General features: G+C 40.6%; 1 protein-coding gene across 1 annotated transcript in view; it reads left to right on the plus strand.

The window, feature by feature from the left end:
- ociad2 (OCIA domain containing 2) overlaps positions 1 to 4885 on the plus strand; it is a 51963-nt gene extending 47078 nt beyond the window's left edge. The window contains exons 6-7 of the mRNA XM_073063953.1: positions 3142 to 3249; positions 4655 to 4885. Coding sequence (XP_072920054.1) covers positions 3142 to 3249; positions 4655 to 4670 — 124 coding nt within the window. The 3' untranslated portion in view covers positions 4671 to 4885. The remainder of the gene's footprint in view (positions 1 to 3141; positions 3250 to 4654) is intronic.
- The last annotated feature ends 8946 nt before the right edge of the window (positions 4886 to 13831 follow it).

Below are 13831 nucleotides of genomic sequence, written 5' to 3' on the forward strand. Positions count from 1 at the left end.
AACCCGCAATGTATTATGTAAACAACAAAAATACTTAATCAAACAATATATTTACAGTACAATACTATTCAAATATTACTGAAATGTTAAATACACAACAATAACCATCCCTGGTTTTGGTCCATAACCATGTGAATTCCCTATCCTCTTATCACTTCCTCTCAATCAGCTTTTCAGGCTAAGAATTCCTGATCCAAGTGACAAAGAGAATATCTCAATTCCATACTGGAATTGAGGCCACATTCAGCAGAGAGATTGCCTTGTTTGACTTGTATTGGAACTTCTTACCATCTGGAAGACCTCTTATAGAATCAGCACTTTATCTTTTCAACAAAGAACAGAAGTAAAGGAGCCATTTGGCCTCTCACACCTGCTCTACAATTCAATACGATCATGGCAAGTCTTTTACCTCAGTGCCACTTTTATGCACTAACCTAATACCCTTGATTTCTTTATTATCTTAAAAACATGAACTTCTACAATTTTACGTTTCTGTCTCTCTAATCTCTTTGTTATAGCAAAACAGATGTATGCTAGTCAGCTGCATGCAACCACCTGTTTATTTTCCTCTTCCTAACTCCCTCTGGTGGTTAATTGTTGTTAAGGCAGTACATTCAAGGCAGGCAAACAAATTTGAACAACTTATGCATGTCATAAAATCTCCCATGTTTAATTAGTCTTCACTGTTTCCACATTAGTAGCTCTTTTTCTCACTGCAATTGGAGGAATGATCCAACGTTTTGTGGCAACTCTTGAGTACTGTACTTTCCAAAATCCTCCAACTCTCCACCAACTTTCTCTTACCATGAACACTCCTCCAGTTTCTCTTCCAGTAGCTTTTACAATTTTGTCAACAGTGCCACTCCGCAGGAAATTTTTCACCTGAACTTTTGCTATTGTTCATATTGTTATTATATTTGATGCTCATCCTTCATTACATTGAAAAACATCTGTCTCCCATCTTTATCATCTAATCATATGAACATATTCTTTATCTTTCTATCTTTTATGCTAATATAGCTTCTTAAATGCATCAAACCTCAATTACTTCTTCTCAACACACTCCCCATTCTAAACATTTGTTAAACAAATGTTTCTTGAATTGGTATTGGTTTAATGTTGTCATATGTACCAGGATATAGTGAAAAGCTTGTCTTGCATACTGTTTTTTACAGAACAAATCATTACACAGTGCATAAGCTACAATAAGGCAAAACAGTAACAATGCAGAATGCTACTGAGAAAGCACAGTACAGGTAAACGATAAAGTGCAAGATCATAACCAGGCAGACTGATAATCCGAGAGTCCAACTTGTCATGCAAGAGGTCCTTTCAAGAGTTTGATAACAGTGGGATAGAAGCAGTTCTTGAGCCTGGTGGTACTTGTTTTTAAGTTTTTATATGTTCTGCCTGATGTCTGGGTGGGTGGAGTCTTTGACTTTGCTGGCTGCTTTGCTGGGGCAGTAACACATATGGAGGGGAGGCTGGTTCCAGTAATGAGCTGGTCTGTGTCCAAAACTCTACAGTTTCTTGTAGTTATGTGCAGAGCAGTTGCCACAGTAAACCATGATGCATTCAGGCAGATTGCTTTCTGTGGTGCTTTGATAATATTGGTAAGAGTTGATGAGAACATACCAAATTTCTTTCACCTTCTGAGCAAGTAGAGGCATTGGTCAGCTTTCTTGGTCATGGCATCAACATGGTGATACCAGGACAAGATATTTGGGATGGTCACATCAAGGAACTTGAAGCTCTCAACCTCAAGACCATTGATGTAGATAGGAGAATGTGAACAGCCCCCATTCCTGATGTCAATGACCAGCTCTTTTATTCTGTTGACATTGAAGGAAAGGTTGTTGTCATTAACACCATGTTATTAAGTTCTCTACCTCCTTCCTGTACTCCTGAATTCACAATTTATTAATGCCCACTAGACTTTAATATAAGTTGCATGCAGAAAAAGTTTTTCTATTGATAAATGATTTAGTTTTGGTATCTATCAATAGAAACTTTTTCTCTATATGCAACTTACATTAAAGGCTTCTGTTCAACTTTCCTGAGCTCCTCTTCTCTTTCATTAGTTCTCTTATTCTTAAATTTTCTTCTTTATCATCCTCATACCTGCTCTCAAATAATCTATCCACTTTTCTTTCTCAATTGGATTCAATCCTGACTGCAGGTGCTATCTGTGAAATCTGCATGTGCTCCCAGTGCCCACATCCTTAGGATGCATGGGTTAATGGGTTAATTAACTACCATAAATTATCCCAGTGTATAGGTAAGTGGTAGAATCTGAGGTGAGTTGGTGACAATGTGAACAGAATTTTAAAAATGGTATTAATGTTGTACAAGTGTTAATGAATCCTTGATAGACAGTGAGGACTCGGTGAATGAATATGTTGTTTTCTTTATGAAGACATGACCTCTGTGGTGCTGTCACCTCCTGTCCTTCCACTGCTTTATGCTCTTGCCCTCAGATAACAACTCATTGTTCCCCAACGTGTGTTGAATGAAAGAAGAGAAGGATTCCATTGAGCTGTCATGCTCTGAATTTGGTGGTGGCAGACTGGAAGATTTTCTGGAGGATTAGATTTTATTCCAGTTAATACTCTAAGACACTTCTATTTCACTTTTTTAAATTTAAAGGTGCTACACAGTCATATAATTAGTAATTTTAACAGAGAGCACGAGAAACACAACTCTCTTCAGATTAAAACAAATCAGCACTTAGGGAACCAGACAGTGAACCATTGGGATTTCTGAACAATTGGAGAGCAGATTTATCAGATTTTGCCTGTATCCAGGAATGAGGAGCAAAGTGTAACAATCTGTTTGAGAATGAGAAACCTAATCAAAGATGGCAGGTGAATCATTGGCTGGGGACAAGAGTGACAGTTGGTATCAAGTTCATATTCTGGCCTAAACCATAATTCAGCCGTTTGAGTAAAAAAAACTGAATTGTAGTTAATCTTTTGAAATCAAAGATTTGATTATAATAAAATCAAACAAAAAAGGCTAGAAATAATCAGATGACTATGCTACATCTGTGAACAAACAAAATTAGTATTTCAGCACAGAGATTCTGCATTCTGGTAAACATGCTTAATACTTTGCATTAACCCACAAGATGTTACCTTCCAGTAAGCCATATTATGAGAGAGACTCCATTCAAGATAATCATGGACCTGGCCAACATACAGATGTTACCAATAAAAATGACCAGCCAACTACTGAAAGTGGCGATCCCAGGTATGCTACACCCTAATATTTAGACTACTGCTTGGTCTATTTGGTGCATTAATAAGTTGATGTTTTAAAATAAATGTCTTATAGATCAAAAATAAACTGAACTTTAAGAACTTATAAAATTGTTAAATCTAAATGTTCAGGTCATTTAATAATATTTGCTAATTTTTGGAACCAGAATATTTTCACATGGTTTAGAACAGGGGTGTCAAACTCATTTTAGGTCACGGGCCGGATTGAGCAAAATGCAGCTTCATGCGGGCCAGATCAGTCGAACGCGTGCGAACGCAGCTTTCGTTGCCTCCGTTTTTTCAGCCTGCTCTCATGTGTCTCAGTCTCTGCTATAACTACAAAGTGTTTCACTTTACAAATTCTGTTTCTTATGAAGAAGACTGCCGAATAAACACTAAAAACCCTGAAAACCTGGTACCTGAATAAACTCAGCATTAGCCATATCATACGCCATAGGCGCTTCGATTACTGGGGCCAGCTTTAATAGTAATTAGATATTATCTCGCGGGCCAAAGATAATTCCACCGCGGGCCAAATCCGGCCCGCGGGCCTTGAGTTTGACATATATGGTTTAGAATAAGAATAATAGTTAGCTTCCTCACATACCTTTCAGTTTAATGGCATATGGAACTAATGAATATTCAAATTCTGGTAATGACAGATGGGAAGGGAAATGTCAGTGGTCAGGTCTTCTTCTTTTGCATAAATTTCTATACATGGAAAGTGAAAACCGAAGAAATATACAGCAGATAGGGGATATGACAGCCTACTGCCAGGCAATTTTCTTCATACCCATTGTATTCAAGCTCTTGCTATTGCTGGGCATTTCCATTTTCTCTTACATCCTCTTCTCTCTTGCTTTTGTAGAACTAAAACAATGTTCATAAAATATAATTGTAAAGACTTTTCACCAGCTGCATTACGATGAATAAAAGAACAGCAACAACTTGTATATATCTAACGTCATTAAGCATATTCTAACATTCCCAGGCCCTTCCCAGGTACCCAATCTAACAACAGAAACAGATGGCCAAAAACTTGAATAAGTAGATAGATTTCAAAAAGATTTTCAAGGAGGAAAGTCAATTTGATTTTGGGGGAGGGGAGTGTATGAGAATCTTGAACCTTGGAATCCAACTCAACAGATGGTGACGCAAAAGAAGTTCTGTTTACATCAGCCACCAGAATTGGACAAACTCATACTAAATCATTCGTCCATTGCTGGCTACTTTACCTGAATAAGTTAATACATGTAACATCTTTCAAGAGGAGAAATCCATTGTGCATTTATTTGGATTATAATTTATGAGCATATTAAACTGTGTGTTCTCCAACCAAGAGAACTGCTAAATATTTGATAATTAAATATTATTATATGTATTTTTCTTTTACACAGCTCAAAGCATGCCTGAAAAAAAAACGCGATTTTGCATCATAAACTTACAGATGATTTTCTACAAGTTCATTGCTCCATCATATATTTCTTAATATTCAAAATGTCTATCAATATTCTCCATCATAATAGAAAAGGATAATATGATATAGCAGTAATTGTAAGTAAGTCTGGTGGTGCTGCAAGAAAAGAGCAGCATGATGGCATTTGTTATCCTGTGTTTGCAATAAAATATAAAACACAAACCCTTGGATAATATGATTTTATTTATTAAGTGCTTCAATTATCAATGAACTTACTGTACAGCAGTAAAAAGTGTCCTGGATTGAAGCCCTCATTAAACATTGCACATCATTCGCATAGCCAACAGCAGACTCTGTAACAGATAATCTATTCCAAGGCAACACACACAACTCAGCAGGCTAGGCAGCATCTATGGAAAAGAGTAAAGAGTTGATATTGTGGGCCAAGACCCTCCATCAGGGCTGATGAAGGGTCTTTACCCAAAACATTGACTGTGCTGCTTTCCATTGCTGCTGCCTGGCCTGCTGCATTCCTCCAGCATTTTGTGTGTGTGGCTTTAGATTTCCAGCATCTGCAGGTTTTCTCTTGTTCATGATATTCTTTCACCAAGATACACACACTTGCCCACCCCGTCACTGACTGCTTGTCATGTCTGTGGAGGACCCACAAAACCAGACCAGAAAGAAGGAAATGGAAAAACAGGTAGAATCGATACTGATATGAACTGATTTGAATTCATTCTGTATAGTACTTCTCTTTAACAAGGCTAATACCAAGGAAAGAGGGATTCCTTTTCCAATGTATTCTGTGAGGAGCATCATTTTATAATGAGGGCACCTCTTCACTACTGAACAACTCTTAATGACATCCACTATCAATTTAATCAATATTATAATATTAAGTGGCACAATTTCAGTGGACACTTTTCAGGGATAACTTTCATGCTAAAGATATCCAAAGTCTCCATTCTCCTTGAAGGGTGGCAGGAGTTAGGTACAGGTCCTGAGGTGGGTCAGTGGCATCTGAACAATAAAGTAGGGCACTCACAAAGTACCAATGAAATAATATTACGAAGTTTTGCCACCAAGCAGTCTACATGACTGAGATGCAGTGGCAGAATTTCAACATTGCTCTGTTAGGACACTCTGCAAAAACATAAAAGCTTATTTAGCCACTGAATGTCACATAACATTATAGCACAGTAGCAAACCCTTCGGCCCATCTAGTCCATGCTGAACCATTAATCTGCCTAGTCCCATCGACCTGCACCGGGACCATAGTCCTTCATACCCAGTCCAACTCCCTAGCAAAATTTCTCTTAAACGTTGAAATCAAAACCACATCTACCACTGTGGTGGCAGCTTGTTCCACACTCTCACCACCCTCTGAATGAAATTCTCCCTCACATTTCCCTTAAACATTTCACCCTTAACCCATCACCTCTTGTTGCAGACTCACCCAGCCTCAGTGGAAAAAGACTGCTTGAATTTACCATATCTATACCCTCTCATAATTTTGTATACCTGTACCTCTATCAAATCTCCCCTTCTACTTGCTAGTTCTAACCTATTCAACTTTTCCCTATAACTCAGGTCCTCAAGTCCTGGCAACATTATTGTAAATTGTCTCTGCACTCTTTCAACCTTAATTACATCTTTCCTGTAGATAGATGACAAAAACTACACAAATGTCAAATTAGGCCTCACCAATGTTTTGTATGATTTCAACATAACATCCCAACTCCTGTACTCAATACTTTAATTTATAAATGTCAATGTATCAAAAGCTTTCTTTATGACCCTATCTACCTGTGATGCCACTTCCAAGGAATTATGGATCTGTATTCCCAGATCTCTCTGTCCAACTGCACCCATCCTCATTGGTCCTCCCAGGGCACAACACATCACACTTGTCTGCATTAAATACCATCTGTCCTTTCTCTGCCCATTTTCCAGCTGGTCCAAATCCAACTGCAAACTCTGATAGTCTTCCTCACTGTCCACTGCACCCCCCCCCCCCCCCCAATCTTGGTGTCATCCATAAATTTGCTGATCCACTTTATCACATTATCATCCAGATCATTGATCTAGATGACAAACAACAGACCCGGCAGGAATCACTGCAACACACTAGTCCTAAGTCTCCAGTCAGAGAGGCAAACACCTATTACCAACCTTTCTGTGAAGCCAATGTCTAATCTAATTTATTACCTCATCTTGACTGCCGAGCAACTGAACCTCCTTGGCCAACCTCCATGTAGGCAACATCCACTCCCCTGCCTTCATCAACTTTCCTGTTAACTTTCTCGAACAACTTTGGTTTCACATGACCTTCCATACACAAAGCCATGTTGATTATCCCTAATCAGTCCTTGTCTATCCAAATATTTACATATCCAATCCCTTAGAATACCTTCCAATAACTTACCCCACTGATGTCAGACTCATCGGCTTATAATCTCCTGGTGTATTTTTAGAGCCTTTCTTGAACAGCGGGACAACATAAGCTATCCTCCAATCCTCCGGCACCTCACCCATGGCTAAGGATGATTTAAATCTCTCTGCAAGGGCCTCTGCAATTTCTGCACTGTTCTCCTGCGGGGGATTTATCCACCCTAATTTGACTCAAGACAGCAAACACCTCTTCCTCTGTAGTATGTGTAGGGTCCATGACCACATTGATGCTTTGCCTCACTTCTATAGAATTTGTGTCCACCTCCTGAGTAAAACCACCCAAACCTTACCGCTTAGATATTAGTCCCCTTCCAGTTCAGCTGCAAACCATTCCTTCTGTACAGGTCCCACCTTTCCTGGAAGAGAGCCCAATGATCCAAAAATCTGAAGCCCCCCCTCTTCTGCCAACCCCTTAGCCACATGTTAAACTGCATGATGATTTCTGGTCTCAATAGCAGGTAGCATGGATAGCAATCCTGAGATCACAGCCCTGGAGGTCCTGTCCTTTTACTTAGAGCCTAACTCCCTGAACTCACTTTGCAGGACCTCATCACCCCTCCTACCCATGTCAGTGGTACCAGTGTTGACCATGACCTCTGGCTGCTCATCCTCCCTCTTAAGAATGTTGTGGACTCGATCTACCTATGGCCTATGCCTCTCCTTGATGAAGCCCTGATGAGTCAAAGCCTCAACTCTGACACTGGCCCACTTGCAGAATGACCACTCCATTTAAACCTACTTCTTTTTATTCCTGCCAAGTGCCTAATTACGCACAATCCAATGTCACCTTGGGAATTGTGACACATAAAATGTGCCGACTTTTTCCTGTCACTTCTTTTGAATTCATTCTCCCTCTAAGCTATCCAATTCTCCCCGGAAACTGTGATACACAAATAGTGCCGGCTGCCCCTGCCCACTTCTTTTAAACTCACTCTCCCTCTACAAAAATCCAGCGTCTGCTCGGGAAATGTAGTGCACAAAATGCACCAGAAACGATATAATTTTGCTCTAAGACCCTCCCTTCTAAAAAAAATTACACTCCGAAGCTTCCTTCTCTGATTTGGCACCAAGGAAACAAGTAGGGAGAAAATTCATAAATTTATTTCGGAAAGAGCATGCTCCTCCATCTGTTTTCACTTAGTGTTTGGCTGTCCAAATCAGCATAACTGCTAAATGGTACTTATGAAGAGACAAATGCAGGACTTATTGCTTTTCTGCTGCTGAACCTCAAGAGGGTAGTTGTTTTTACAAATGGAATACACACATGATGTGGGCTGCAAGTTTTATCTGCTTTGTCGTGTTCAACACATGTTCCTTGCCACTTGTTTCTGCACACTTTTGGATTGATCTTCTGTTTGACATTGTTTACTCAACTCCAGCTCAAGAGCACATAACTTGAATAACAGTAGCACAGGCTAGAAGGTGGGTGTGGTACTCTGTACTGGATTTTCCACCCAGCCCACTGCGCTCTGACAGATATCCTCAAACTTTACTTTTGCAAATTTTGGATTTGCATTTCCATCCATATCAAATTTTGCATCCAAGTGGAGTTCTTAAAAATGCAGCAATCACTTCATGATTATAAAAAAAGAAAAATCGAGGCAAAGGAAAATATCATGGTGAGGTACTTCTTGGGTGGAGTGGAGCTCCCTGAATAAACTACTTGTATATAGGCACATATTTTTGCACACAAGTCATGCCATTCCGGATAATACACATAGATTCCAGCTTCTATTGAAAAGGCTGATTGTTCTTAAAACACAGTCACTTTGAGTCTCTGCTGTTGCTACCATGTTATTTTTTTTACCAACTAAGTACTTCCCACTTCCCATCCCTAACGGAAACAGAGCAGATTCCAAAAAAATGACCTACTGCAATTAAGTATGGATTTGGTAATGCGATAAATTCCAGACCAGGACGAGAAGCCACTGAAGAACCACCATTACTGAGCACAGGCAGGGTATACTGGCTGGGTGTGATACTTGGGAAAGTATTATGTTTAATGGAGCAAACAGCATTTAGTTAAGGATGTTTGTTGTACAATAGATAGAATCATAGAGTAATACTGCACAGATATAGACCCTTTAGCCCATGCATCCTGCTAGCCCCATTTCATGCAGTTGACCCATATCCCTCTAAACCCAGCCCTCCATATACCTATCCAAGTGCTTCATAAATGATACTATTGTACTTGCCTCAACCATTACCTACCACACAAACACTCATCACTATCTGTGTGAACATGTTATCACTCAGGTCATTTTCAAATTTTACCCCCTGTCATCCCAAGTCTATTTCCTGTAGTTTTGGATTCCTCTCACCTGGGGAAAAGACAGTTAGTTATCTTATCTATGCCACTCATAACTTTAAATGTTTCTTTAAAGTCACCCCTCATTCTCCAATGTTCCAAGGAATAAAAACCTAGCCTGGCCAACCTATCCCTCAAACTCAGGCCTTTTAGTCCTGGTAACATCCATGCAAATCCCTCTGCATTGTCTCTAGTCTAACTACATCTTTTCAATAGCAGGGTGACCAAAAGTGAACACAATACTCTAAATGTGACCTTTCCAATTATTTACACAACTGCAGCATAACAATCTATACATCTACAATACAATATTCCAACTCCTGAACTTAGTGCCTTGACAAATAAAGGCCAGCTTGCTAAATGCACCACCCTGTCTACCTGTGACATCGCTTTCAACAAACTTCACATGCCAACCATTAAAGCAGAGGACAATCTGCCATTTCCTCTACTCTCCTGTTTCTAAAATTCCTTCACTCCCTTCCAAAAGGCTATCAGTTTTCAATCATGACTCTGCTCAATAATCCAATACCGTTCATCCAATGTGCTCATTTTGCTAGCTTTTCCAGAACCCATCAATATATCCTTTGCTGTAATCACTGTTTGCAAGTTGCAATTTCACCTCATTTACAGATACATGTCCTCTCCCATTTCATCTTTTTTTACTGGTAAGTCTATTGTCTCTACCCCCAACTCATTATTCCTATTAATTTCTTCCCTTGGACTTCCATATTATTTATTACTAGGGCAGATCTTGTTGCAGCAGTTCCAATCTGCATTAATAGGGCTTGGCTGCAGCCTAAATCCCAAACAAACAGATGTACTAACAGAATACAATGACTTATCGGTTTGTTTACTGTAACATCAAATTCATTGTGGAGTCTTGCCAAATATTCCAGTCTAAACAATTTTCTTTGGGTGTGGTGCAAAAAACTGCATCTCCATTCCTGCACCAGGGCAGGTTTGACAGGAGTACTGAAACTCCATAGGATTGACACTTGTGTGAATCAAATAATCACAAATTAGAATAGAAAAAGAAAGATGTCTTTTGTTTTGGTCCGTACCCCCACTACTCTACCTCCCAATACTTATCCCTGCAGGAAAGACTCACACCATGATTTGCTTGCCTATTCGTCCCTCCCCACTAATCTCCCTCCTGGCACTTATCTCTGAAAGCAATAGTGCTACAGACGCCCACTCATCTCCTCCCTCACCTCCATTCAGAGCCCAGAACAGGCCTTCCAGATGGAGCAGCACTACACTTGCGAATCTGTTGGGGTCATCTGGTGCTCCTGGTGCAACTCCTCTACATCTGTGAGACCTAAAAGATTGGGGACAGCTTTGTCAAGCACCGTCACTCCATCCACAAGATGCAGGAACCCCAACACTAACTCTAATCCTAATGAATGGCCACCCATTTTAATTTTAATCTCCATTTCCATTCTGACAAGTTGGTCCATGGACTCCTTGCAGCCTGGGTGAGACTATTCTCAGGTTAGAGGAGCATAGCCTCTAACCTTATGGCACAAACATCGATCTCTGGACCTTCCAGTAATTTTCCCCCTCCCCCTTCCCTCTTCTTCAATTCCCTATTCTGGCTCCCCAATTACCTTTTTGCTTCTCCTCTCCTCACCTATCACTTCCCCTAGTGCCCTCCTGCTTCCCTTTCTCCCTTGGTCCACTCTCCTCTCCTCTTTGTCTCCAGCCCTTTACCTTTTCCATCCATCAACTCCCAGCTTCTTACTTCATATCCTTCCCCTTTCACCCATCACCTTTGAGAACTTCCCCCCCCCCCCCCATCTCTTTATTCTGGTTTCCTCCCAGTCTTGACAGAGAGGCTTGGACCGAAATGACGACTCTTTACTAATTTCCATAGATGCTGCCAGACCTGTTCCTCACAGATTTATATGTGTTACTCTGGATTTCCAGCATTTGCAAAATGTTTTTGTTTTGGCTAACTGCTTCCAGTCAGATTCCTTCATATATTTGGGAGTATTTTAATTTCTTAAGATTTACTTTCATTTTAATAGACTTTAATTTGTCTCCACAAATTGCCAGGATATCTCACAAAGCTCTAAAGAACAATGGTTTGCCAGATCTCAAGGTCAGTGTTTTCTCACTGTGCTTGGCCCTCTGCATTTGGACCAGGTTCCTATAGGTAGAAGTCTCTGTGATGCCTCAATGATATGAAGTGCTTTGTGAGGTTGGTGATGAAACATATCAACTTTTACCCGAGAGCTGACTTGGATCCATTCCAGTTTGCCTACTGTCACAACTGGCCAACAGCAGATGCTATTTCATTGGCTCTTCACTCAACCCTGGAACATCTGGACAGTTAGGATGGATAGATCAGGATGCTTTCCATTGACTACAGCTCTGCATTCAATACCCCTCAAAACTATTCAATAAGCTTCAAGACCTAGGGCTCAGTACCTCCTTGTGTAACTGGATCCTTGATTTCCTCACTTGCAGACCCCAGCCAGTTCGGATTGTCAGCAACATCTCCTCCATCAGCACAGGTGCACCACAACGCCGTGTGCTCAGCCCCCTGCTCTACTTGCTTTGCACTTATGACGGTGTGGTGGCACAGCTCCATACCATATTAAGTTTGCTGATGACATCACTGTCACTGGCTGAATCAAAGGTGGTGATGAATTAGCATATGGGGGGAGATTTAAATCTGTATGAGTGGTGCCAAAACAACATCTTACTCAATGTCTGCAGGACCAAGGAGCTGATTATTGAGTTCAGTAGGAGGAAACCAGAGGTCCATGAGCCAGTCCTCACTGGGGATCAGAGGTAAAGAGGGTCAGCAACTTTAGATTCCTCGATGTTACCATTTCCCAGGATCTGTCCTGGGTTCAGCATTTAAGTGCAATTACAAAGAAAGCACAGCAGCGACTTGATTTTCTTAGAAGTTTGCAAAGATTCAGCATGTCATCTAAAACTTTGACGAACTTCTATAGGTGTGTGGTGGAGGGTATGGTTGCATGTCTCTTTCTTCAGGAAACTTCAACCCTCCAGAGGCCACATCTGCCAGGCTGCCTGAAGTACTTACATACCTCCATTGAGAGGCCTGTGAGACCCTAAGAATTTTTGATCACGACTGGCTCTTTTCTAAATCTGGTTATGACTCCAATCAGTGAGCTAGTAGGATATGGTCTCTGTGAAAGCTGAGCATTAAATGATATTCCCCGAAAAATGAACCTCCTTTGAACCCTCTCCAATGTTGGTACATCCTTTGTTAAATAATGGGCTCAAAACTGCTCACAGTACTCCAACTGAGGCCTCACCAGTGCCCAGTAAAGCCTCAACAGTATATCCTTGCTTTTATATTCTAGTTCTCTCAAAATGAATGCTAACATTGAATTTGCCTTCCTCACCACTGACTCAACCTGTAAACTAACCTTTAATCCTGCACGAGGACTCCCAAGTTCCTTTGCACCTCAGATTTTTGAATTTTCTTTCCATTTTGATAATATATACTTTTATTTCCTCTGATGAAGCGTAGGATCTTTTAATTTTTAACCTTCAGCTGCGGACCTAAATGAAGTCGCTTCTTCTCATGTTCCCACTCACTGACTGGACATAGGCATGTATTCCTTTTGCACCCTTTTCGTCAGAGTGAATATGAGGTTTGCTGGGGTGCCACTGCACACCTTGCATGAAAGGCACTTCTTGCAATCCTTGCTGATGTGCCCTGTACACAAAAACAGCCAATACACACACCTTTAGGAAGGCAATCATTTCACTGTATGCCCCTTTCTCCAGTTGAGGGAATAAATCCAATGTGTGTTTAACCTCACAAAACAGACAAACCCCTCTGGCTGACGAGACAATTTCCCTTCCATTAGTTCCAGGTTCAGTTTTACTTCTCATAGTGGCAAAGCGGCTTCCCTTAGCCTAAGAATGAAGCTATGACTGAGCATTGTTCATACCTTTACTTATTACTGGTGATGTAGCATCCTGTATATTCCCAAACACTGGGTCCGTAGCAACCTTTACTTGCCCTTCGATAAAATCAAAACATCAGCAGCAGTGGTCTTACAGTTGTGCCTTTCTTGCAGTTTACAGACCACTGTTCTTCATTTATCCCTAAGTGTATAGTGCAATCTCTTTATAACATTCAACATATTGGCAGGCATGTCCAACTCATGCACGTCCAGCACTTCTTCCATGGCATTGCAGCAGCCTCGAAGACTGTAGTCTTGAAGAGCTTTTGCATTTTCAGATTTGATAAGTACCCAAGAAAGAGACTTTCTTGTACATAGGTGGATGCATTTTTTTGTTCATTACCAAAATGATCCAGTAGTAAAGCCTTTGCTTTGACATATCCTTTCTTAGGGTCGACTTGCTAGCAACTTCCGACAAGTTCTTGAGGGCGACCCCTAGTATACT

This window comes from Hemitrygon akajei, chromosome 13, assembly GCF_048418815.1.
Source record: "Hemitrygon akajei chromosome 13, sHemAka1.3, whole genome shotgun sequence".
In the NCBI taxonomy this organism is placed as follows: domain Eukaryota; kingdom Metazoa; phylum Chordata; class Chondrichthyes; order Myliobatiformes; family Dasyatidae; genus Hemitrygon; species Hemitrygon akajei.